Below are 27,099 nucleotides of genomic sequence, written 5' to 3' on the forward strand. Positions count from 1 at the left end.
AAAAAAAAATAAACAGTGCAGAACACACTCAATGAGGCACATATATTAAAATTTAAGAAAACAAATGTGTTGTGCTAAGCTAGTGGCTTCTGTAACAGTATCATCAAAGAATCTCTTGAAATAAGTCTCCATGACAATCTCGTCAACACAAAGAAGGATTATCAGCGAAGCTTGGCCTAGAACCCTGCAGTGGCAGCTATATGCCAAGAATTATCCCAGCAGTTGATGCTTTGGTACTCTGGGCAAGACTGAATGCACCCAGAATTGAAAATTGAACGGTGGTCCACACTCCCGACTACAGGTCGCCAGACCCAACACCGTGTGAGAGAGAGATAGAGAGAGATAGAGAGAGAGAGAGATAGAGAGAGAGAGAGATAGAGAGAGAGAGAGATAGAGAGAGAGAGAGAGAGAGAGAGAGAGAGAGAGAGAGAGAGAGGGGGGGGGGGGGGGGGCGGCTACAGAAGATGAGAGTATTTCGTATTTCAATGCAGCTGCCCGGCTCAAAGCCCAAGAAGATTTTATCAGAATGAGAAGTGCCAAAAAGTAAGCTGCTCAGATGGCTGCTCATTGAAGCTAACAGGACACAACTTGCTATGTTTTGAACCCAGATGCAGTTGTCAATATTCGTTGCATGACAGCCAGTGCAATCCACCATGCCTCTATAGCGTCCATGATAAAACTCTTCAGGAGAGATTAGAAGGCAGCGTGTTCTTGCTGCAATGGTGTTGCTCAGCAATTAGGGGCATGAGGGTGACTGTGGAAATTAAAATACTGACAAATGATTGCAAAACTTAATGCCATGAGGGATAAAAGCTTTGTACTGTAAAAGATCAAGAAAAATTGTGCCAGGAATATTTGAATGCACTGAAATATTTTGCATAATGTAGATGGTTTTGCAGAGAAACAGGAGGATTTATGGGAGAGATCATAGGCTTGCTGTTAGTAATCTTGACCTTGTTGAGTACCACAGCTGAATTCACACTGATTTTAATGATTAATGAAAATCACCTCAGCTATATTTTTATACATTTACAGTGTTGCAGTAAATGTGTAATAATACAGCTAAGGTGATGTCATTAATCATCAAAATCTTGCCATTAGTGCTATGGTGAGGAATGGGAGGGATTCTCCACATCAGCAAGAGAGACTTTGCACAGACTCTATTAGAACACTTTGTCAGAATCACTGTTACCAATACTCGGGATTTAACCTTCTGCCACTGCGAAATGAACACCAAAAGGAGCAGCTGGAAATTCAGTTCTACAAATGAAAAACTCGTTAAAACTAGATTTTTCGTAGGGTGGATGCTGGATTTGGCCTGGTTTCAGAACAAGGAATGCACCAGGTCATGTAAACATCCTGTACATAATGTTGGAACACCTCACAAAGTACTAAAATCTCCTGTAATCTATTTAAATTCTTGTATGAAGGCAGGACAATTCCTTGACTTGTGGAAAGCAGTTCCTTCAGTTCTCCTTTTTAGGAGCAGGAGGTACTGCACCTGCTCAAGTAGCTATCATAATGCTGTCCTCACCAGCTGTGTGGAGAAAAAACATTGGCGTGAGTGGTAAACTTCTCATTTGTGTGAATTTTACAATGCAGGCAGGTTCATAGTCTTTTTTAGTGTGCATTCAGGAGATATCATTCCACCACTGATAAACTGACACAGCTGGAGGTGATTTACAATGAGCTTTCCTGTTCTGCCTTGAGCTAATTTTAGAGTAAGGAACACAATTTTACATTTTAGGAAGTAATGTTCTCCGCGTTTGACAAGCCACGTACATGCCTCCTGATGAGTTGTGGAAAATAATGAGCACCTCAGGGAGCTCAGCATTGGTTGGGTTTGGATGTGACACCCAGATTTTTTGAGCAGGGGATTAGTGAGCACTAACAATCATTTGTAACAGTACACTCTGGACATGTTTAAGCATCAACCATGTGGCATGACAGTGACATGTTGTGTGTCACAAGGAATGGGGATCTTGGCTTAACCACTCAGATTGCAAGGATCATACAAACCTCAATAAAAATGACTCATTATCCAAGGTATGCTGCACAGTGATGTGATGAACAGCTGTTGAGGTGAAATCGTCATTAATGGGCAACCTCTGTGTAACTTGACACAACTCAGTTGTACAAGGCTTAAGAGGCAAGCAAGGCCCTGTTCGGGTGGACACCTGTGTCCCTAGCTGCTTGTGGAAAGTCAATGGAGTGTATGAAATTAATTTTCTTTAGAAAACTCTCTCAGTAGATCAGGTGGGCGTGTGGTGATAAGTTATGAGGATAGCTCTCTGAACGTACTCCTACAAATATAAGGAACAGTTTCACTAACTGGACACAGTTATGTCAAAATAATTTCTTGATTATTAAAAGGGAAGAGGGCACATTTTGTAAGGTATCTCCGGCTTCAGTTAAAAAAAAGGTCTAGATGGTATCACAAACAACCCAAAATCAATCAAGGGACTCCGAAATAGTACATTGTTGATCAAAGCTGCTTAAATCTAAGAAAGCTGATAAATACCCCATTGTAGGTGGAATGCGTGGGGTGAAGTTGTGAAGAACTAATAAACAAAGATATACTACAAAAATAATGGACAGACAAAGGTGTTATGGATGTTCAGAGCAAGATGAAAAGAGTGAATGGAGACTTTTAAGGAACTTCTACATTAATTTTAATTTTCAATTTGTCAGTATTACTCATTCAGATTAAGTTGGTTTCTTCTGCTTACATGTTTATCCAAGTATGCCGAAACCATGTTGATGCTTAAAATACCTCACCACAGTCACATATCATGGTCATGTTACATGAGGGAACTGTGACCAAGCATACCAGAGCCAGGTGTAGGATGCTCATTTCCACCAATGTGTGTTAACTGCTCCAACAAACATTGAGTTTGGATCAGTGTGTGACCAGTCTACAGGGAAGAAAAAGACAACAAATCAAAGTTACAAAATGTATTGAATGTGCTGAAACAAAGAAATTATTTAAAGTCATGCAGCCTCCATAATTCATTACCTCATTTGTGTCAGTCGTGAAACAGCCCACAGTAAAAGTTAATGAGTCAATACAAACATGAGCAATAAATGCCATTTGTAACACCTGATTACATTACTGCACATGCCATATTACAGGCTCCAGTAAGCATATATCTTCCAGACAGTCAATTCCAAATACTTCTGGCCTTGTGCTGCCAACACCCCCAAAAGAAAAGATCTCACAAGCAACAGTTAATCCACTTAATCAATCTTCCTGTATTTCTACCAAAAAAGGAAAAGTTAACACAAAGAATAAGTAAAAGTGCAGTTGAATAGAGACTGAAACAACACAGGTAAAATCAACAGCCACATATGACACTGGAGATTTGGAAATGGAAGTGGTCACTTTAAAGTGAAAAATCATTTGGAGTAACTGAAGCTCCTAGCAGAGGAGAGTTCTGTGTGTATATACCTACAAGAAACACAGCACAAGGCTTCTGATACCCCTTTGTTATGGGGCTATCACCTACATAGAAAGGGTGACCTAAGTGGTGAAAGGACTAAGGGATAACAGCCCATGTTCATCACTGACAGACTTTACTGCTCACCTGTCACCCTCATTACCAAACTACAGCCAGCTGCCATCACTGCAAATGTTTATCATTTTAGGTAACAAAATGTTCTATTTATCTCCTGCCACAGAAATCTCTAGATACTAAGGCATTTGTTGAACTCACCAACCAATTCCCCACCATTCCTCCTGTTACAAGCTTTTAATGCACTTTGATCCATCCCCCTGAGGCACTGAGTGGGTGAAAATAAATTAAGATCAGAAAACGTGCCTCCTGAACATGTGAAAAAATGACACACATTTGCACAGCAATAGATTGTCCTCCCCCATTGATCTCATAAGTTTGTTATCCCACTCTTCCAGATTCTGCACAGTGAGTAGTAGATGATGATCTCCACTCCGGGGACCACTTTTCAGTTTCTGTCCACCTTGTATAGAAACAGAACCAGAAAGAAAATGACCGAAGTGAATGTTCGGCAATGAAAACTGTAAAACTGTAGACTGTTCGGCCAGTTAACTATTATTGAGCACTGACACAGTGTCCACATTATAAATGTGATCCACTGTCTTACTGATGTGTGCATATCAAAATCTTCAGGCCATTGTAGAAAGGACTCAGTAAGGGAGAATTCTGGGAAAAGAATTTCATTTTCATTACCTGCCATATAGCTCAATGGGAGTCCTGGAAAGTCACACAAGTGGTTATAGCCCAGACCATAGATTTCAAATATAATGTTTTCCTTAACACATCTCTCATGCTCTTTGAGAGTTGTTTTGGATTGGAACATTCTAAATGGGGTATTAGCAGTAAAAGTCAGCCTGGGTGGCTGACTAGTGGGATAAGGATATACAGAACAAAATGGTAATTATATCAAAATGTTAGAAGTAGTCACAATCAAGCTACAGTAGCCCATTACAAACGGTATTGTAAGGTGCTTAAAAATGTTATTAGGAAGGCGAGAGCATGTAGTACGCAAATAGAATAGCTAATTCACAGGATAAAATTAAAACCATATGGTCAGTTGTGAAGGAAGTGTCTGGTCTGCAGCAGAAGTTCGATGACATAAAGTCCGTTCATAGTAAAAATATTTCTGTTCCTGATAAATCAAATATATGTACAGTATTTAACAATTATTTTCTGAGCATTGCTGGTGAATTAAATAAAAATTAAGTTTCTACAGGGAATCATATAATGCATTTGCCAAATGTCTTTCCGAGATTGATGTCTGAAATACTACTCTGTGATACAAACAAGGGAGAGATTGAGTCAATAATTAAATCACTGAAGACTAAGGACTCTCATGTATATGATGGGTAGTGCCTAGCAGAATATTAAAAGTACTGTGCTGCACGTGTTAGTCCTGTATTTAGCCGTATTTGTAATTTTTCCTTTAGGAATGGTCAGTTTCCTTAGTGATTAAAGTACTCAGTAGTAAAGCTGCTTTATAAAAAGGGAGGAAGGGATAATGTAGACAATTTTAGACCTATTTCTATGCCATCAGTGTTTGCTATTGTTATCGAAAAGGCTGTCTACGTAAGGATAATTGATCATTTTATATCACATAATTTGCTATCAAATGTACAGTTCAGCTTTATAAACCGTTTAAACACTGGAAGTGTTATATTCTCTTTTCTCTGTGAGGTACTGGAAATGTAAATGTAAATAAAGTCCCCTGCTTCTTAACAGAGCATAGGGGAAGGATGGAATGATGTGGGAGACCCGAACTACTGTACTAGGAAAGGTCTTTATGGAAGTGGTTTGCTGTTACCTTCCTCTGACCGTAACATTTCTGTTCGCTCATGACACTAGCTTGGCAATAAATGATGTTGTGTGCAACATTGACTATGTTTCAAATAGTGCAGTTCTTGACACAAGTTCATGGCTTGTAAATAATAAACTAATGCTAAATCACAGTAAGACTCAGTTTTTACGGTTTCTAACACAACAGTCAACAAAACCCGATGTTTTAATTTCACAGAATGGGCATATTGTTAGTGAAACTTAACAATTAAAATTTCTATGTGTTCAGATAGATAGTAAGCTGTCGTATAAAGCCCACGTTCAGGATCTTGTTCAAAGACTTAATACTGCCATTTTTACTATTCAAACAGTATCTGAAGTAAGTGATCGTTCAACAATTAAATTAGTCTACTTTGCTTATTTTAATTCTATTATGTCATATGGTATTATATTTTGGAGTAACTCTTCCCATTCTAAAACAGTATTTTTGCCTCAGAAATGGGCGGTTTGGATAGTAAGTGATTTAAGTTTGCGAACCTCTTGTCGACCTCCATTCACTAGTCTGGGTATTTTGACATTGGCCTCTCAATATAAATATATATTTTTTATTGTCATTTCTTGTTAACAATGTCAGCTTATTCTCAAGAATGAACAGCTTTCACTCAGTTAATACCTAGCAGAAATCCAGCCTGCATTTGGATCGGACTTCCTTAACTCTTGTTCAGGAAGGTGTGCAGTATACTGCTGCATCCATTTTCAATAACCTACCACAAGAATTCAAAAATATTAGCAGGAATCCACACACTTTCAAATTGAAACTGAAGATTTTCCTCATTGGTCACTCCTTCTATTCTGTCTTGGAGTTACTTGAAAAATTATGCTGATTCTTATGTTATATTGTTGACTGCATTTACTTAAACTTATGGCTTGACTTTTTTGGGTTCATAAACCTTTAAGCTTTACCTGCTAGTATTTTTATGTTGTAATTTCATCTACTGACACATTCAATTCCTCCTCGATTAGGTCCTGTGGAACTTGATGTGTAAGTAAATAAGTAAATAACCATATCACAGCACTTTTACAACATGACTTCATCCATGGGTCCAGTTCCAAATTTCCAGATGTTTCAAGAAGCCAGGGGGAGAGGATGCTTTGAACATAGAAATGTTAATAAATTGTGTTGAATATCTTAATGCTTTAAATTCTTTTCAGTTTTTTAATTTTATCAATTCCTTAAATCATAAATTACATAACAAAATTGTATGTAGTTAAATAATAAATGATGCATTATATGCCTTTAATTCAAAAATTCCTTTAAAATGTTATTTTTATTGTTAGTTATCACAAAATTTCACCTGCTATAGCCTGCACCACAGTTTCAGCCCAGGGGTCTGTAGATCTTAAATATGGTCCTGCTTAGAACAGCTTCACAGAAATCACCCTTGAGGGACAAAACCATTGAGTATATGAGCAAAATAGCTTTTAATTGCTCTAGATGTGACTTGGATAAACACACTGATGTAAGGTTGGAGCAATGCTCTACAGTGGTTGTTAATGAAGCCCAGGATTATTTTAAACTTGACAGAGCATAACACAGTTCATTCACATCTATGTTTTTAAGAACAAATTATTCACCTTGTAAATGAGCACCATAGTTATCACGTAGTGTAGTGATGTCCTCTGGAGCCATTACTGGTTGTTCTATCCTACTGTGTCATCAGGATTTGTCTTCTCAGTGAGTGTAATGTATTTCATGCAGTATTCTATGCCATTCGGAAAGTTGTGTGTCTTATGAGAGGCCATTGAAATCCCTAATCTGCTTCAGTTAGTGTTATGCAGACCATCTTACATGTGTGTCCAGCAGCTGAAACTGTCCAGATTCTTCAGGATGCCCTTCTCCAGCTTCAAAGACAGGATAAGGAGATATTATTCTCCTGGGTACTAGGATATGTGGGAATTCATGGGAATGAGTTAGCTCATAGTGAAGTCAAGGAAGCATGTATTGTAACAAATTTAATCCAATGTCATAACCCTTTGCATATTGTAACGTCATGGCAGAGGTATGTAATGGGTCTTTGGGAAGAAGAGTGGCTGGTCATGATGGATAAGAAGCTGAGATCAATACAAGGGGTTGTAAGGCTGTGGTACATCTCCTTCCGGCTACTTAAAAGTGGTGAAGTCTACTTAAAAGTTTTTGAATATGGCACAGCACCCCAACACATGGCTTCTTTTCTCAGAAGTGAAGACCTGTTGGTTTGTGATGTTTGTGGTATACTTACCACTTATATGGGTGTAGTTTATATCATGACAAGAGGGCAGAATGTGATTTATTAGCCAGCCTCTTCTCAATTTTAAGTGACAGTGGAATGAATGTGGCATGTGTTTTAAGATTTTTGTGTTTTGTTTGGCATACCTAAGTTGTTGGTTAGAAGTTTTCATTGTGTGCAGATGATACTTGACTCATCTAATTATTATATAAGAGATAGCTAACCACCATTTATTTTGTGTGTGTGTGTGTGTGTGTGTGTGTGTGTGTGTGTGTGTGTGTGTGTGTGTGTGTGTGTGTGTGTTTTAGAGAGAGAGAGAGAGAGAGCGCAAATGTGGCGTTAGGAGGCTTTTTGCATATTTACATTTTATATATTTTAACCACATTTTTCTCATGTAGGACTTGTAACGGCACTGATACCATGCATTGAATGCCTCACACAAACAACAACAACAACATTTTAAATATAAGACTTAATTTCTGGTCATAATTTTTGGTGATATGGTGAAACAGTTGTCACACAAGGGCCTGTGAAAGCAAAATCTCCTAGAGTTCCTAGTATTTGTATGTGGCACTAAACAGGGAACAGTCAGAACTTGGTTGCTGCAGTTTTATGGTTTCTTTCTACTATCCTGATTCAATTACAGTTGCATGGTTTATGAACCCATATTACCATAAAACACTTTATGCTGTTTGCTACAATCAGATTAAGATACTCACGGATATTTTGTTAAGACCTGCTCCATTCCCAGTCTCAGCTCAGGGGCTAGTAAACCAGTATGGCCCATCAGATATCAGACTCCCTGTGAAGAGGCAGATCTATAAAATCTACAGGACCTGTGTCACTGCAACACCTTACTATTGCTTGCTCCCTTCCCTTCCCTTCCCTTCCCTTCCCTTCCCTTCCCCCCATCATTGCCGCAGCATTGCTCTGGGTAGAGATCTGTGATATGAATGTCTGTCTGTGTTGTTTCCATGTAGTGATTTGTGAAGATGGAAAACATTAATATTTGAGCAGTGATCAAGTACTTTGTAAAGAAAGATATGCACTATGAAGCCTATCTGAAGTAACCACTGAGTTGCTCATCCATTACACAACTTGACAGAAGAATAAGAGGAAAGACTAGAAGTATGCTGACTATTGTAATGGTCCATTTACTGTAGAGGAACACTAATGAGTTTAGGGTAAACTCTTGACATAGGGAAAATCACCATGTTTGTGTTTTAAAGAAATGCTTAAAGTCACTGACACTCGTGCTAAGATCATAAGGGCGATCTTAATGGGGAAAGTGTCAAGGAGGGATAGCTGTATTTGTAGAAAACAAGACATCTCCGCTATCCGTCTGATTACAGGCTTTTAAGCAGTCACTGCTACAGTTTATGTCCCATACATGATTATATTATGCACAAGAGGTTTGAGGCTAAAATTCTGTCAGTGACCTTCTAATAGAAATCTACCACCTATTCCTCCTGCAGGGGACTTAAATTCAGCAAAATGATACGGGACACAATATTGGTTGCTTTAGGGACTGAGTTGAGACACTCATGGTTGATAGAGAGCTTCAACACTAGCGACAACACCCACTTCATCACTGCTGCAGTGTGAGAGTTCCCCAGTGACCTTACATTCTAAGGTCCTCTAGTCTCATTAAGAGGAAGGCCATCACCAGGTACAGCAGTGTGTGTCACTTGACAACTTGGGCAGGCATGTGACATGGTTCAAAGTCTTATAAACAGTTAAAGTTAGGTTGATGCACGTGTCCAAGTTAGTCTGTCTTCTGTAAGTTGCACCCTACACCCATTTGAGTTGTCTTATATATTGACTTCATGCTCTTCCTTCACAATTTTTCATATCCTACACTTCCCTCCATAACAAAATAAACTATTCTTTGATATGTCAGGATGTGTCCACCAATGTATCAATATGTCCTGTCAAGTTGTGGCATTTTGCCTTACCATACAGTTGATTTTCACATTGAGACCATTTAAATTCCATGCATAACACAACTTAGTGACATTTGGTGTGTGATCAATCTCAACTGTAGAAACTTGATGCTGACTACCACTCTTGTCATGAGATAATCCAGAGTTGTTTTAGACAAATGAAAATTCAAATGATACTGTATTCAGTGAAATGTATTTAAATCATTATTTTGTGAACTTTGGCTGCATTCACATACGGATTTGAGCAGGGAATTGTCTTGGTTTTTATAAGTGATCTGTTGTGTTTAATGTTTAAGTACGTGGGACTAGAAAGACACTGGAGTAGACGAGATATATATTTGCTTTGAAATTTCTCATCTAATTGGACTCCCTGAGTGCTTTTTAAGCTTTCAGAAGAGGTGTACATGTCACATAAACAAGTTTGCACAATGCATGGCACCCTTACCTGCCTACAAGTGGGAGAGAATGAGTGAGATTTTAACCGAGTTTGTACGGTGTTGTTCAAGTTTTACTTATTTGAACTGTGCTCATATCAAAGTACTTATTAAAGGGTGCTAATAAGCTTAGCATTGATGTGACTGATCTGGATGAGTGAGAGTTTTACTTGATTTTCATTTTCAGTTTTTGTATGTCAAATAGTGTTATGCAGAACAAAATCAATACAACAATCTGATGAATAATGGCAGTTTCATTATTTCATCAAAGAAAATACTTTCTTCTCTTTTGTGAAAATCATTTCACTTGATAAAAATTGAATATTGACTATTCTACACTGAATGGAGTGAAGTTTATTTTGAATGAAAAGACATTATCATTTCTATTTTTTTTTTTCCAGGGGAGTTGAAAAACCCAGCTCGGAACATTCCTCAAGGAACCTTGTCTGCAGTTGGTTTTACTTTTATATGCTATATTGTGGTTTCATTACTCACAGCTGCTACCTGCAGTGGAAAATTATTGCAAAATAATTATTTATTCATGATGCCAATAAATTGGTGGCCACCATTTGTTGCCATTGGTATCATAACAGCTACATTTTCTGCAAGCTTAAGCAACCTTATTGGAACAAGTAGAGTGTTGGAGGCATTGGCAAAGGACAATGTCTTTGGTAAGTAACATTAATTATTTAGGTCACATATTTAATACATAATGGAGTGTCTATTTGAATGTGATAAATATAATTAATGACTCATAGAAAAGATGTATCAATACTGTAACTATCATAGTTATGTCTGCTGCAGTGGGCAAGAACTGAAAAGAATCTGTCTTTCTCTTTAAGGACCAAATGAAAAAAGTTAGAGAAGACTTATGAGAGAGTTATTTAAGAAATACACTAGCTACTCAAAACTCTGGATAAGATAAGAGATCTGAGTGTGAGAAAATAATCAATGAATTTGCACAATAATAAATGAAAGCCAGGTGTATTAAACTTTGTCAAAATTATACAAATGTGGCACACTTGAATTTGTAAGAAGTGTTCAGCGGTTAGTAAACGGGATTCATATTTGGCAGGAAAGTGTTTCAACTCCCTGTCCTGTGTTCCTGATGTATGTTGTATGTAGTTTTGCTAAATCGCTTACAGCAAAAGGATGGGATGGTTCCTTTGAAAAGCCCATGGCTAATGTCCTCCTCCTTTCTGGTCTGTTCTGAGCTTTAGCTCAATCTCTAATAATGTAGTTATATGTATGACCTTAACTCAAATCTTCCTCCTTTCGACTTACTTCACAACTATACTACAACAAAAGCCAATTTATGTGAAAAGTTAAAACTGTACTGTTCCAGGGATTAAAACTAGGATCCCTACCTTTTATGGGTCATGTTCTGCCAATGATGCCATCCAAACATGTAGTCCTGGTTTAATATTTTTTGTGGAATCTAAAATTTAAAAACCTCTCTCACACCGGCCTGATTTAGCTTCACTGATCAGGGTAGTAAAAACATGTGTATGTTAAGGGAATTTTCATTCACAAAGCAGACTTATCACATTCACACAGTTCAATACTGTTCTATCCTGATTAAATTGAGCTTAACTTAAAATTCCATAAGGCACTGAAGCAATTTCGAAGTCTCGGTGCGACGAAAATTGTCAGTCGATCTCCTGGAAACATTTGTAATAATTATTAACTATCGGTGATCACATGGGGAAGACCGGAGATCTGCTGGTAAGACCTTGTTAACCTATTTATTTGAAGTAACTGGATATCTTGAGCAGTGTAAATCAGACGTTCCCCACTAATCCCGTACAACACAGTGTAGTAAGCAGACTCTGTCAATAATAATCAGTTAAATAATACGCGAACACACTTACTTTAGTTTAGTTCATGTATTAAATTCATTCTCATACAGAATCTCATCAAGATGTCTACTAGCTCAACAATACATACATATATGTCCTCCTCCTTTCACGACTAATCGGCAAGAATTCCTTCATTCTTTTCATAAGAGGAAACATAGATAGCAGAGTAGCTATTCCATGGAGTAAATGGACGCTCCAAGGAATAACTGGGCTTGAAACTACTTTGCATTGATAATCGGTAAGATAAGAAGAGATATTTTGAGATATGTACTGAGTTACATAATTTATAAAATTTCTGAAAATATCGCGGAGAGACCGCTGCAAGAGACATTATGCTGGGCCAACTCAAAGCTTCAGAATGTCATGGTCTCCAATTGTAACTTGTCAAATTGATCATAATGGCAAAATTCTGCTTAAGGCAATAAAATAACTAATTTTTGAATATGAGTTGTTTTAAAGAATCCCCCAAAGTTATCAAAATATGTAAAATTGTTTATTGCAGTAAATGTGTGCATATTTTTAGCTGATTCATAGTGACTGTGTTATCAAAACTTCAAATTGTCAATCTGATGGGCATGTTTTAGTATGGCAAATACCATGTGGTGATTGATTGCCAGAGTGTATGATTCCTATTGTGAAATTTGATAGAGGAGGGAATATGGCAGCTACCTATTCTTTGTGCCATGGTATTGGTGCACCATAGCTATTTTTTCTTGAAACATGAATCCCAAAATATAAAAGACAGCGGTGTAAAGCTCTCTGTTATCCATGTTGTGTCAACATTTTTGAACTACCCCTTATTAGTTTCAGCATTATGCAAAACATTGATTGTAATAATTGATTTGATCGAATGTGAGAAAACTAAATCATGATACCTAATAACAAAACATTTTATCATATGCGGGTTATGTTGTCGCCTCTGTCAACAGCCAGGATAAACCGTTTCAAAACGGCAACAGCACTGATAGCTATATTGCAAGACCAGTGGAAGAAAATAGCTCTAAACTCCTACTGCAACTGAGGAAAGTACTCTGAAAGGTAGCGGCTCAGATTACATTAATTCAGAACACTAATGCAAGTAAAATAAAGCAGAAGAATCAGAAAACAAATAATGGTGCTAAAAGCAGAAGCTAATGTAAAGATCTAGTATGATTTATCTTTGCGTGCTAGCATTGGTTCTCTCTCATTTAAAAAATTATCATGTGGCTTATACAGTAAACAAATAATTGGAAAGGAAAGATCCACTAACCACGCATTTGCCTCTGTAACATGATCATCTGAAAAAATCCTAATTGTGTAGTAAAGTACTCTTCACATTCCTTCTGATTGTCATTTTTATCTTTTTTGTGTTTTTATCTGCCGATTTCTGGAAGATAATTTTTTTCATCAGTTAGTGACTATGGCTTTTTGTACTGGTCTTTTGTGTATGTATGATTATATAAAAATTGTTATAATTTTTGTTTATGATAAGTTTATGATATTCGTTTGACCAGCTGTGTTTTAATTGCTAATTGACTTAATTTTATAGACACTGTTGCACCTGATAATATCTCTCTCTCTCTCTCTCTCTCTCTCTCTCTCTCTCTCTCTCTCTCTCTCTCTCTCTCTCTCTGTGTGTGTGTGTGTGTGTGTGTGTGTGTGTGTGTGTGTGTGTAGAACATTTTGCTGAGACCCAATAAAATAAATGATTGTGACTGTAGAACATTTATTGTACTTTTTTGTGTCGCCATATAGCTGCATAGATTATCCAGGAACTAATTATTGTATTTCATTGTTTTTTTGCATTGTAGGTCGTCTGCTCTATTTCATAGTTCGAGGTTCTTGGAATGGAAATCCTGTTGTTGCTGTCCTGATGTCATGGTTCTTAGTTCAATTAGTGTTGTTAATTGGCTCACTCAACACAATTGCACAGATTAATTCCGTCCTGTTTCTTCTGTCATACTGTGCAACAAATCTTGCTTGTCTTGGTTTAGAAATTGCTGCAGCACCAAACTTCAGGTAAATTTGTACTTAATTTTTTTTCCCTCAATTCCCTTAAGATAGTTGATAGTTACAATTTGTCTTTTATTCCAGTATTACAGCACAGCACATAAAGAAGTAATGATAATGCAATTTAGTTCATTCTTAGGAGTAGGCATACTTTCCAACTGCACTTAAACTTAAAATGAGGTAAAGCTTGCACGTATGAATTGTGTACAGCAGAGAATACCCAATTTAAAGCCTTGGAAAGAAGACTGAAATGAAAGACATGTTAAATTCCATATTTTATGATGTCATAAATTTGCTACATTTTGTACAGTAGAAGGAGAGCAGTTCAATTTTAATTTGCAAGTCTTCTGATAGAAATTCATGATGCAGTGCTCTTTCTTTCCGTCTTTGAAATTTCAGAGTTTTGAGTTGTCCAGCATGTATGTGTGTGTTCATTTAATGCATATTACACTTTAGAGGCAGTAATACTTCCTTACCAGTGAATGTGAAATGTTATATATTACAGTGATTATTAGTTGTTGTATCAGGATAATCACAGTGTTCAAGAAAGATGTTCAAAGTACTGTGAGCTACGAGAGATTGTACATAATTTTCAGAAATACATCTTTGATAATTGGAATCCTCACTCTATGGACCAAAATAGACCAAGTAGTAAAAGTGGAAAATTTTTGTTACTCATGAGAGTGTGAAGGATGTGGGTGAAGCATTTTTAGTGTTGCGTAAGAAATAAACAACATATTAAGAATGGGAATGAGAAAGACTTGAATAATGTGTAAAACTAAAATCCAAAAGTAGGTTAAAATTTCCACCTCTGAGAGATTGATATGAGTTTGCTGGGGGGATGTAAAGTGTCACACGTTGGGTCCCCTGTCCTGTGCTGAATAACTTTGTCAGACAAAGAAAGGTTAAGAGCCACAGGTTATTCACATTAGGTTATCATTTTTAAGTAGGTGACTGACTCACCATTTTTTAAACAAACCTTTCAGCACATCTCACATGTACGTGCATTATTGTTTCATCAGATTTATTTCTGAATTATACAAATGAGTACAGTATTAGGTCTTATCAGTATGTGTAAGCATACAAATGAAAATGCTACTGAAAACACATTTTAAAAATTACCCACTGTAAATGAGGCTGACATGCGGGAAACAAAGAGCATGGGTTGGTTTATCTCTGTCTTAAGTGTACTGCAAATTGAAGAGAGCATTCATCAGACACACTCTGCTTCTGTTGACAAAACATAAGCAGCAGTCATATTGCAATCTTTACAGGTAGATGATAGTTTTCATTCTTTTGATTACTGTAGTCTGAGTGACAGTTTTGCTGCAGGATGATGTCTAGGTATTACTATCAATGTTTTGTGATTCTTTTTGCATGTTTTGAGGATAACAGCGTCTTTCATGGTAATAATTGCTGAAACTGAACTTGGACAGCACAGACCTGCTGGTTTCATTTCTTCACAGCATTTTGAACCTGCTTTGTCAGTCATTGTACATGATTTCCTTGCTCAGTTTACTTTCTTGATTTGAAACTTTGATATTTGAAGATTAGGGAATTTCTCTGTGGATGTTCACATTTTCCTATCAGTGCAGTGTTTGAAATGTAGAAAGGCAAGATTACCCATTTCCTGTCATAGTACTCCTTTTAATTATTCTGTTCCTTATCATTCAGTTGGTGATACTTATATGGTATATAGATATTCCATGTATACACAAAATGATAAAGTTCGTATTTATGTAGTGTTGTATGTAGTCTCTTTACTCAATCAAAATTTTCTAACTGTTGATACTAATAATGTATACAGTTTTGTTTCAGACCTTTTTAATTAAGAGAAATTGATATGTGAAGTCATAACAACAACACATTATATGAAAATCACTGTGAGATAATCAGCAGATTTGAAAGGATTGGCACCATTCATTAGAAAGCCCTGATTTCATTCCTTCTGGTGACTTGTTTCATTTTTCCAAAAAACTAACTCTAGTAACTTAAATGATATTTGGAATTAAAGTTTGACTACACCCAAATTTACTTTTGACATTTAAGCCATAATGCTTGTTAGATTTCAGGATTTGACATTCTTTTGTTGCCCTAATTTATCAGAACCAGGTAACACACTTCATTTTTCATGTATGCCCCTAATTAAGAATCTGCACAAATTAGAAAAGTTCTGAGTATGACAACTTCACATGGAAGTAGGGAATTCTCTGCAGAGGAGTACAGTGTGCTAATCAGATAGTACTATAAACTTTTATGCTTTTCGAACCTTTATTGTTGGAACTTACAGGTGATTTACGTTACTAAATTTTCACCCTGCAGTTTTATAAACTGATATATACTCACTGAGATCACAGAATATCAGTGCACCAGAATAAGTGACATGTCCCCTAACAGGCCTCCCCACACCCAAATCCTCACTCTGCACTTGACAATCAGTTAACATATGGTCATTTTGCATAATAACATTATGTAGTTACTGTATTGTTGAAGGCCATGACCTGGCTATACAGTCAACTTTGCAATAAAAATTAACACCCACTTGATTTGTACCAAGTATTCAGTACCTGCCTGTGGGCCATATTCATACAAGTAACCTCTATGTACGTAAAAAGTACAGGCTTATCAACCTTCACACTTGTACTATACAGTAATTTTTTGTGACGTGTATGAATGTAAACTATTGATGTGGTGTTATTTTTGATCAATTATGTTGTGAATGAACCAATAGGCTCCCTGTCATTAATTGCTGAACTTTGGTTAGTGGACAGTCAGTTGGAGTGTGTTGAGATTGAGCTACATGAATTATAGAGTAGTGTTCTATGTACATGGACTTAATAATGACAAAATTAAGGAACTACTTATACGACCTACCTCTCAGTGTGATTTTTGTTTCTAATTTTAAGATATGGGAGTACTGTATTTGATTGATAAATGATATATAGGTCATATAAACAATTGAAATGGTGCAGATAGTCAGTTTACAGGATATGTTTACATCATGTAACTACACTTAAAAATAAGGTGCCTTGATGTCCATGGACACCACATATTATTCTTACTGCTCACTTTTGTGCAGTCAATACTTTATTTGTAAGTGGTGAGTTACCCACAGAAAAATATTCCACAAGACGTTCTTGAATGGAAATATCAAAATATGTCCGAAGCTTAATGTGTTTGTTTCCAATATTAGCAATTACACAAAGAGCAAAAGCAGCTGAACTTAGTTTTTGAAAAGCTCAGTAATATACTTCTTACAGCTCAAGATTTCATCAATATGTACACTCAAAAATTTGGAGCATTCTGCCATACTTACTGACTCTTATTCATGAGTTACATCAGTTGTTGATATGGCTCTATTTGTAGTATGGAACTGAATAAGTGTGTTTTCCAAAATTTAGGGAGAGACCATTTTCTGATTTAATAATTGTATGGAATTTAATAATTCTATGGAAAAAATTATTTACAATCTCTTCTGTTGCATTCTCTGTAATGGAATTCATTGTAACACTAGTGGTGTCTGCAAAAAGGACCAATTCTGCTTGTTGAATGTGAAGTGGAAGGTCATTTACATATGCAAGGAATAGAAGTTGACTCAAAATTGAACCATGTGGGACTCCCTTTGCGATTTCTCCCCAGTCACTAAAATTTTCTACCCTTCAAACATTGTTTCAAGTATTCAGAACAACTTTTTGCATTCTGTCAGTTAAGTTTTATTCAAACTGGCTGTATGTGAAGCCGTCAGTTCCATAAAAGTTGAGTTTTCTAAGAGAGTAATGTTACGTACACAGTCAAGCTTCCTGGAAAGATAAAAAACCCATATTCTGGTATTTTATGATTTGAGACATGTACTATTTGACGAGTGAGTGTATAAACAGTATTCTCAGTCAGGCAAACCTTCTTGTTTCGAAACTGTGTTACGCTAAGTAGTTTCTACTTAAGTGTGAGAATACTCTTGAGTACATTACTTTTCTGAATATTTTAGAAAAAATACGTCAGTAAGAAAATGGGGCGATAATTGTTTGTCTTTCTTGTCACCTTTCTTTTGAAGAGATTTAACAACTCCATATTTCAACTTGTCTGCAAAAACTCCATGTGCAAGTGACGCATTACGTATATCGTGGGACATTGCTTATTAAGTTGGAACAACTTTTCAGAACTTGATTTGAAATTCCATTAACACTACATGAGCTTTTGTTTTTTTAGAATTTTTATTATTCTATTAATTTTGGTGATAGATCTTGGTGCTAATTGTAGTTGCTTAAAGTTTTGTGGAATGACGTTTTTAATATATCCTCTTGCTTCTTCAACTGAACAATTTAATCCTCTTTTTGCTGCTACATTTAGAAACTAGAAAACGGAGTTGGAAAATTCGCTATTGAAATTATATTGATACATCCAAATAATGATTTTAGTTCATTTTTCCTGTCTGCATCTTTCAAGAAATCTACATTGAAATCTCTATAAACTACTGTCTGTTTCTTCTGGCCTAACTGGTAGCTTAATAATAGATCTAGATTTCTCATAAATAGCTAAAAGTTTCGTAGAGGGGATCAGTAGACCATTACAGTTACCAGAGAAGTATTTCATAGTAAAAACTCACATGTGCACACTTCTAGGTTCTGATCAAGACAGAAGCTATTTGTTTCAATATTTTTGACTTTGTGTCTAACTTTTACAAATGTTGTAACTCCTCCTCCTTCCATGTTAATGAGAATGATGCTGGTCTGTAATTCCTGTTATTTAACTTCTCCATCCTTTTAGTTACATGGTGTTTAGAGAGGCACAGAATATCGATTGCTTCAGAATTATCCACATCTTATAGGCATGCAAGATGCTCATCTGTCTTGTTTTTCTTCTCCCTAATGTTGTTGTGATGAAATATATGTAATAGTTTCCAGAAAAATAAAATTAATTTACTATGGTCTTGTTCTGGTATGAGAGTTATTGTTACAGACTGATCATTGATTGATAGTTTGCTAAGGAAAATAAATGTGCATATTAGTGAAACTGAAAACCCATGGTGTTTGATTCATTATTGTTGAATGTAGTGTCGAAATTCCAAATGATTTCTCTAGTTGAGACTATGAACTTACGGTGATACTGAGGAAGAACAGGCTACAACCAAGTTGTTGTTGTTGTTGTTGTTGTTGTTGTGGTCTTCAGTCCTGAGACTGGTTTGATGCACCTCTCCATGCTACTCTATCCTGTGCAAGCTTCTTCATCTCCCAGTACCTACTGCAACCTACATCCTTCTGAATCTGCTTAGTGTATTCATCTCTTGGTCTCCCTCTACGATTTTTACCCTCCACGCTGCCCTCCAATACTAAATTGGTGATCCCTTGATGCCTCAGAACATGTACTACCAACCGATCCCTTCTTCTAGTCAAGTTGTGCCACGAACTCCTCTTCTCCCCAATCCTATTCAATGCCTCCTCATTAGTTATATGATCTACCCATCTAATCTTCAGCATTCTTCTGTGGCACCACATTTAGAAAGCTTCTATTCTCTTCTTGTCCAAACTATTTATCGTCCATATTTCACTTCCATACATGGCTACGCTCCATACAAATACTTTCAGAAATGACTTCCTGACACTTAAATCTATACTCGATGTTAACAAATTTCTCTTCTTCAGAAACGCTTTCCTTGCCATTGCCAGTCTACATTTTATATATCCTCTTTACTTAGACCATCATCAGTTATTTTGCTCCCCAAATAGCAAAACTCCTTTACTACTTCAAGTGTCTCATTTCCTAATCTAATTCCCTCAGCCTCACCCGACTTAATTAGACTACATTCCATTATCCTTGTTTTGCTTTTATTGATGTTCATCTTATATCCTCCTTTCAAGACACTGTCCATTCCATTCAACTGCTCTTCCAAGCCCTTAGCTGTCTCTGACAGAATTACAGTGTCATCGACGAACCTCAAAGTTTTTATTCCTTCTCCATGGATTTTAATACCTACTCCAAATTTTTCTTTTGTTTCCTTCACTGCTTGCTCAATATACAGATTGAATATCATCGGGAATAGGTTACAACCCTGTCTCACTCCCTTCCCAACCACTGCTTTCCTTTCGGGTGTCCCTCGACTCTTGTAACTGCCATCTGGTTTCTGCCCAAATTGTAAATAGTCTTTCGCTCCCTGTATTTTACCCCTGCCACCTTCAGAATTTGAAAGAGAGTATTCCAGTCAACATTGTCAAAAGCTTTCTCTAAGTCTACAAATGCTAGAAATGTAGGTTTGCCTTTCCGTAAAGCTTCTAAGATAAGTCGTAGGGTCAGTATTTCCTCACGTGTTCCAATATTTCTACGGAATCCGAACTGATCTTCCCTGAGGTCAGCTTCTACCAGTTTTTCCATTCGTCTGTAGAGAATACGCCTTAGTATTTTGAATCCGTGACTTATTAAACTGATAGTTCACTAATTTTCACATCTGTCAGCACCTGCTTTCTTTGGGATTGGAATTATTATATTCTTCTTGAAGTCTGAGGGTATTTCGCCTGTCTCATACACCTTGCTCACCAGATGGTAGAGTTTTGTCAGGACTGGCTCTCCCTTAGGCCGTCAGTAGTTCTAATGGAATGTTGTCTACTCTCGGCGCCTTGTTTCAACTCAGGTCTTTCAGTGCTTTGTGAAACTCTTCACGCAGTTTCGTATCTCCCATTTCTTCTTCATCTACATCCTCTTCCATTTCCATAATATTGTCCTCAAGTACGTCGGCCTTGTATAGACCCTCTTTATATTTCTTCCACCTTTCTGCTTTCCTCTCTTTGCTTAGAACTGGGTTTCCACTTGAGCTCTTGATATTCATACACCAAGTAAGTCCACTATAATGTTATGTTTTCATTCATGTTTTGAGGTAGTGCCAGTGAAAGTATTATTAAGAAAAACTGCTTGTAAATCTGTGACAATCAGAACAACAGAGACTGTTAGCTAATCATGATGTTCAGTGAATAATTGCTTGTGAAGCTAAGAAAAGTGATTCATGTCTGCTGAGTGAGTTTTTCAATTTGCAGTTATGGTATGCTCAAGAAACAGATTTGCCATGCAAACATTCTTGCTGCAGCTAGTGTCATTGAGACTTGGCAACATCACAGTGTGTGACAACTCTTCGATCACTGGCTTTCTTCCTTTGGGGGCACAGTATTATGAAGCTAAAATAACTTTATTTTCTTATCATTATGTATTCTAAATGATTCTCACTTAAAATGTGACCTTGAGGTAATAAATGTTTTTGAATCCAGATGGATCTTTCCGTGTATTAGCTAAAACTGCTCTTGTATTTTACATTGGGTGAATTATTTGCCTTAATCATCATTGTGGGAATGGGGAAGGGTTGGATGCAGCAGTGGCTCACTAGCTCAGTGGTAATGGGTATGCTGTGTGAAGTGCAGGCTGCATTAACTGTTGGTTCCAGTTGTGTTGGACACCTAGTATACTTTCTCAGCTTTTTACCTTTTTCCGCAGTGAGCTACAAACAGCTGTATCGAAAATCAGTAAGAACATCTCTCCATTATGTCTTCTCACAACTTTGACTCATTACCCCACAAATGAAACGCGCGCGCGCACACACACACACACACACACACACACACACACACACACACACACACACACACACACACACACACACACACCTGTATTGAGGTCAAAAGTGTGTAATCCGCCCAGCGGATTAGCGTCGAGTTCCGGTGTGCCAGTCAGTCTGTGTATGGTTTTTAATGTGGTCTTCCATCTGCCTCAGTGAATGATGGCTGGTTCCCCTTATTCCGCCTCAGTTACACTATGTTGGTGATTGCTGTGCAAACAATGTCTTCATGTATAATTACTCTACCATGCAAACATTTGGGGTGACACTCGTCTGCTGTGAGAGGTTCCTGGGGGAGTCCACTGGGGGCTGAACTACCCAATAACACTTGGCTTGTTGTGGGGCGGCGGTGGAGTGAGTGGACTGCTGTAGCCTGTTGTGGGGTTGTGAACCACTGAGGGCTACAGCAAGGACAAAGCCTCTCCATCATTTCTGGGTCCCCAGTTTCATACAATACAATACAATACAATACAATACAGTACAGTACAGTACAATACAATAGAATACAGTACAATAGAATTCCCTAATGGAGGGATCACATCTGCTCCATCTTGTCAATGAATACCTAAATTTGTTCTTTGTATGATCGTATTTTAACTGTTTATGTATCATATCTTCTGAGGCACAAGTTCATGACCAGCCCAGCATTTTCCTAAGTGAGTCTGACACTAATTAAAAACCACTGCCACACTAGTTGGTGTACCAGACCAATGGCTGTTAATTTGCTTCACAGATTTGATGCAGGTCTGGCTCATCTCCCTGTCCTGCAAGCTAATGGACTGTGGCTTAAGCTATACCAGCAGGTCACATGATATAAACTGATCATTAGCAATATATTCTGTCACATCATATTAAGTAGTTTGACCAAGGTTTAATATTTGAATTCTGCAACGTGCATGCCAGTAAGACCACCAAAACACAATGAACTACCTTCCTTTTTACGTCTTATTTCTTTTATCCTCCTTTTTCTTAAGGGAAATTTTAGCTTTGATGGCAGTTTATGTTCTTAAATATTCCTCGCGTAATCTGTTGCATTTGTGGTTGTCACACCTCTGTTGTTACAGCATGGTCTTCGCTTGGTTTTTTGAAGATATTTCACATGGAAACTCACACTACAGTAGCAAATAATTTTATGCTTCCCAAACTGAGTAAAGTAACATGCACCGTAGATCATAGGTGCAAGTGCGATGCATCACAATTATCTGAGTGGATCCCCCATTGCTGTCAGGCGGCTGGTGACCAGCATCCACTGCATTGAGGGCAAGCTTTTCAGCAGAAAGCATTCAGAGTTGGACATATAGCCATGGAGTCCTTCACAAAAAGTTTTTGAAACATTTTACTGTTACTGGTAGGTCAGAAAGTAGTGAAAAAAGTAAATTTGTGGTTTCATTCGACTGACACTTCAAGCTCACATATGAAATGCTGTTTAAAATATCAAGGAGGATAAGCTCAAACTTGTGATGTTGTATTTGCACTGCACGGTGTTTATCACTAGACTGAAGCAGACACAGCACCAGAACAGCTCAAGTGGAAGACAAAATTTTCTTCAGAAATGCCAATACTGTACAATGTTGCCAATGCCTGCAAATGGCGAGACATATAATTATGAGGGGCAGCTTAGTTTATTGCTGCTTAAAGTGAATAACTAGGACTTATACTGTGTGCCAGCTAGACAGTGGCCAGGTTTTTTGTCAAAGACTGTACATTTTATTCAAAAGAGCTAGCAAGCAGTACCACCCTTTGTATATTTGTTGTTTTTAATATCTTGGTGTTATTGACAGTGATTAAAGTATTTACTCCAATCTAATTGGTGAATTAAAATTGCTAAATGTAGAATAATGTATGTAATGGTGGACTGGATACTTATGGTATGTATTTTCAGTTGTTATTGTTATTAATATTTTTCAGCTGTTAGTTTCACTGTCTTGCATGAAATATTAATAAAGAAAAGCATTTCTAACAACAATATTGAGTCCAATAAGATTATCATTGTTAGAGAAGAAAGACAAACATTTTTTTGTGTTTTTTTTGTTGCAGACCTTCCTTCAAGTACTTCACATGGCATACTGCTCTGTTTGGTCTAATTGGAACTATGGTTATGATGTTCGTGATAGATACTATTTATGCATCATGCAGCATTATCTTGTGTTTGCTGCTAGTTACAGCACTACATTTGTTTTCCCCATCTCGTGGTTCTAGATGGGGATCTATAACACAAGCTCTTATATTCCATCAGGTTTGTGAACACCAAACATACTTTCTGTATTATCTCAGTGTACGTAAACATAGAGTGAAATGAATGACATGATTGTTCACATCACAAATAAGTATAGTTCTAGCCATGTTAGAGATTTATGTCTTAAAATCCGTAGTTCTCGTTACATTTTTATTTCTCTTCTAAATGAAAGACTTACAATCTCGTAACAGCAGAGAATGATAGTGAAATTATTATTTTTTTTTTTTGCTTGCACTTAAGATTCGAAGACTACGTGAAATACTGACATTACAGGGGTGAGAGAAGAGAAAAAAGAATAATAGTGTAGATAGGAGAGTGCTGGAACACACATCTAGAACAAAGCTCTATTAAACATTTAAGATGTGGAAATATTCTGCACATATACAGCAGAAAAAAGAAAAGCGTTCTACTTGTGGGGAGGAGTTGCTGTGGACTTACGCTGCAGAATTTGACAATCAATTATAAAGTTGTTGTTATAAGATCAAGTCTGGTGCCAGATTTACGTATGTGAACTTGTAGATGACCAACAACTGACTATCATTGTGGTATATTTTTATAATAGAATGAGTTGCGAGAAGCATTTTAAACTTAAGAACCATATTAAGAAATAACCATGTAACCAAGAAGAGACAAATGAAAGTATGAAGGTTGTTACAATGGTTCAGCATTGTTTGCTGTTTAAGCAAAAGTAATTAATACTATATCACTGCTTTCAGCTCTGTTCAGATGTTCTAGATAGCTGTTCGAAAGTAATGGGCAGAACGAATAAAGTGATAAAGACCGACTGAAGTTAAGAGTTGACTTTGTTCATTAAAATTGCACAAACATTACTATTGCTGCACGCGTAAAAGTAGGTAGTACTAAACTGCTTAAAAATGTGCTCATTTGCAATACTTGGTTTGTATTGGAATAACATGTGTACAAGTAATGTCTAAAGATGTCATGAAGCTATAATGAGTGTAGGTTGTGGTCAGCTCTTACAAGACCAATAATTCTGTCTTTCATGTGCTGGATTTAGACACTCATGTTTAGTTGTCAGATGTGTCATTGATGTGACCACACACAAGTAAATATTCATGGATAACACAACCAAATAATTGACTCTGTAACTGAAACACATTCATGCAGGTGGATTTCCATACAAGGAAATCTAACACATTAAAATGTTCCTTTCCTTGGTAAGGTTGAAGAAGAGAAAGAGATCTCGGATACCATCATCTATGCAGAGTGTGTGTGTGTGTGTGTGTGTGTGTGTGTGTGTGTGTGTTGGATGTCAATGTAACATAGTTACACGTGCAGGCGCGTGCGCGCGCGCGCATTCACACACACACACACACACACACACACACACACACACACACACACACACACACACACTCTTTTTTGTTGTACGTATAATTTTTACTTATGTTATAAGATCTTAAATTTATTATTTACCTTTGTTTTGTCATATTTGTGCATGATTGCCACAATATTAACCTTGTAGTACTCTTTTGCTGCTTAAAAAACCCAATAGATTTGACAACTAGATATTTTACACAAGTCTGGTGCCAAAACTTCTCACACAGTTGGTCTAAACCAAATATAGTCCTTTCAGGTGCTCGCTCTGCATTGGCTGCCCATGAAAATAATTGTCACAGCAATTTTGTTTCATAGCAACTTCGTGGCCACTCAGTGCTCTTGAATTGCAATTCCACTTCTGTTTTTGTACCACAATCATAATTTTCAAAACCCACTAAACCACTAAGATACTATTGTCACTGTTCCGTGCCTTGAGGGTACACAAGAAACTCGCAAAATAGTTCTATGCAGATCATTTTTCAACTCCTTCCAAAATACGTACCAACATGATGGCAAGAAACAGTTGCTCAATCCAGCTTTTCAGTTAGTGTGTGTTTGAGAAGAAGCCAACCCAGTAATTCCCCCCCCCCCCCCCCCCCCCCCCCCCCCCCACCCTCCAGTTCAAAGTATGAGCATTGGAAACATACCTGAACCCAACAATTACAAACTTTGGGAATCTCCAGCTTATAAGTTAATTGTTGCCAGTAAAGGGAGCATCTCATTTAGAGAGACTCCAGTCACAAAATTCCATGCACATGAAACTTCGTAGTAGATTAAAACTGTGTGCCGGACCGAGACTCGAACTTGGGACCTTTGCCTTTTGCAGGAAAGCACTCTACCACTGAGCTACCCAAGCATGACTCACACCCTGTCCTTACAGCCTTACATCTGCCACTACCTCTAAGTGGTAGAGCACTTGCCCATGAAAGGCAAAGGTCCCGAGTTCGAGTCTTGGTCCGGCACACAGTTTTAATCTGCAAGGAAGTTTCATGTCAGTGCACACTCCGCTGCTGAGTGAAAATCTCATTCTGATTTCACACAAGGTATGGTGGTCTGTCACGTTGTCTCCAAGAGGGCGGCGGCAGCTTCTGTACCCTATAGCGAGGGGGTGATTGTGGATTGTATTGCTGCTCGTCAATTATTATTGTCAAGCATCATACTGCTAAGCGATTTGCCACACTATGACTCATATGTCCACTGTTGTAAGCTGTGGTACTCAGTGGCAACCCCTGGTACCAAAACATTGCAGCTTTTAGCAATGGTGGCAATTTTTCTTGAATTAGGGACTTATGGTACGCCAATGACAGAGATACAGTGTCCCATGTGTCAAGAACCCACTTTCTGGCCATGTTAAAATGCAGTAATGTCACAAATTTTGCTCAGCCTCTGTGTAAACGTTATGCCAATGGGGCCAGTACTTAGCACTGATTGTTGAGGTAGAAGCCTCCATATTGAGAACTCCCTATTTTTAGACAGAAGCTGGAACTACATGAATACAAAAGCAGGATTACAGTGTATCAGAGGTTGAATGGTAACTCATTGAGGGTATCCTGGTTGATGCCTCATTTATTATGTTAAACAACTTGCTGCATTGTGGAATTTTACGTAACTGTTCATTAGCAAGTTAGAAACAAGTGAAGTTACAGAGATTCGAACAGTGTGTGACAGACACATTGTTAAATTTTTTTTATTCCAGTCTTTTATCACAATGTCAATTCTTTTGACGATGACCGGTTTCAGTCAGTAATGATCATCCTCACATCTACAATATAAAAATATACACACCTAGTGAGCAGTGTGTCTTTCAACACAATACAGATCACAGTATACTATCATACAACCAGGAAAATGTACAGACAAAATACAGTAAAAGAGGCTTTTTCTACACGATGTCCTAAAGTAATAAGGCCATAATGGCATTGTCAAAACATACAATTATACTCAGCACAGCATCATCACATAGATCTAAAATAAGGTGTAGAATAGGCCACTTCGTCCACACAGTCACTTTTGCAACTGGCTACTGAAGTAGAGTAGCTACCAGAAATATGTTTTCCTACTTTCTACATAGATGTCGCTACTATGGGCTTAGATGTAGCCATCATTTATGTAAGAAAAATAATCTGATAAAAACGCATTAGGTCAAAT

General features: G+C 37.3%; 1 protein-coding gene across 1 annotated transcript in view; it reads left to right on the plus strand.

Annotated features, from left to right (window-relative positions):
* The window catches only part of LOC126298399 (solute carrier family 12 member 9), a 131,672-nt gene that overhangs the window by 42,553 nt on the left and 62,020 nt on the right, over nt 1-27,099 (plus strand). Inside the window, exons 6-8 of the mRNA XM_049989712.1 lie at nt 10,334-10,603; nt 13,582-13,789; nt 23,412-23,610. Of these exons, the coding sequence (XP_049845669.1) occupies nt 10,334-10,603; nt 13,582-13,789; nt 23,412-23,610 (677 nt within the window). The remainder of the gene's footprint in view (nt 1-10,333; nt 10,604-13,581; nt 13,790-23,411; nt 23,611-27,099) is intronic.

The sequence above is a fragment of the Schistocerca gregaria genome, chromosome X, assembly GCF_023897955.1.
Source record: "Schistocerca gregaria isolate iqSchGreg1 chromosome X, iqSchGreg1.2, whole genome shotgun sequence".
Lineage (NCBI taxonomy): Eukaryota > Metazoa > Arthropoda > Insecta > Orthoptera > Acrididae > Schistocerca > Schistocerca gregaria.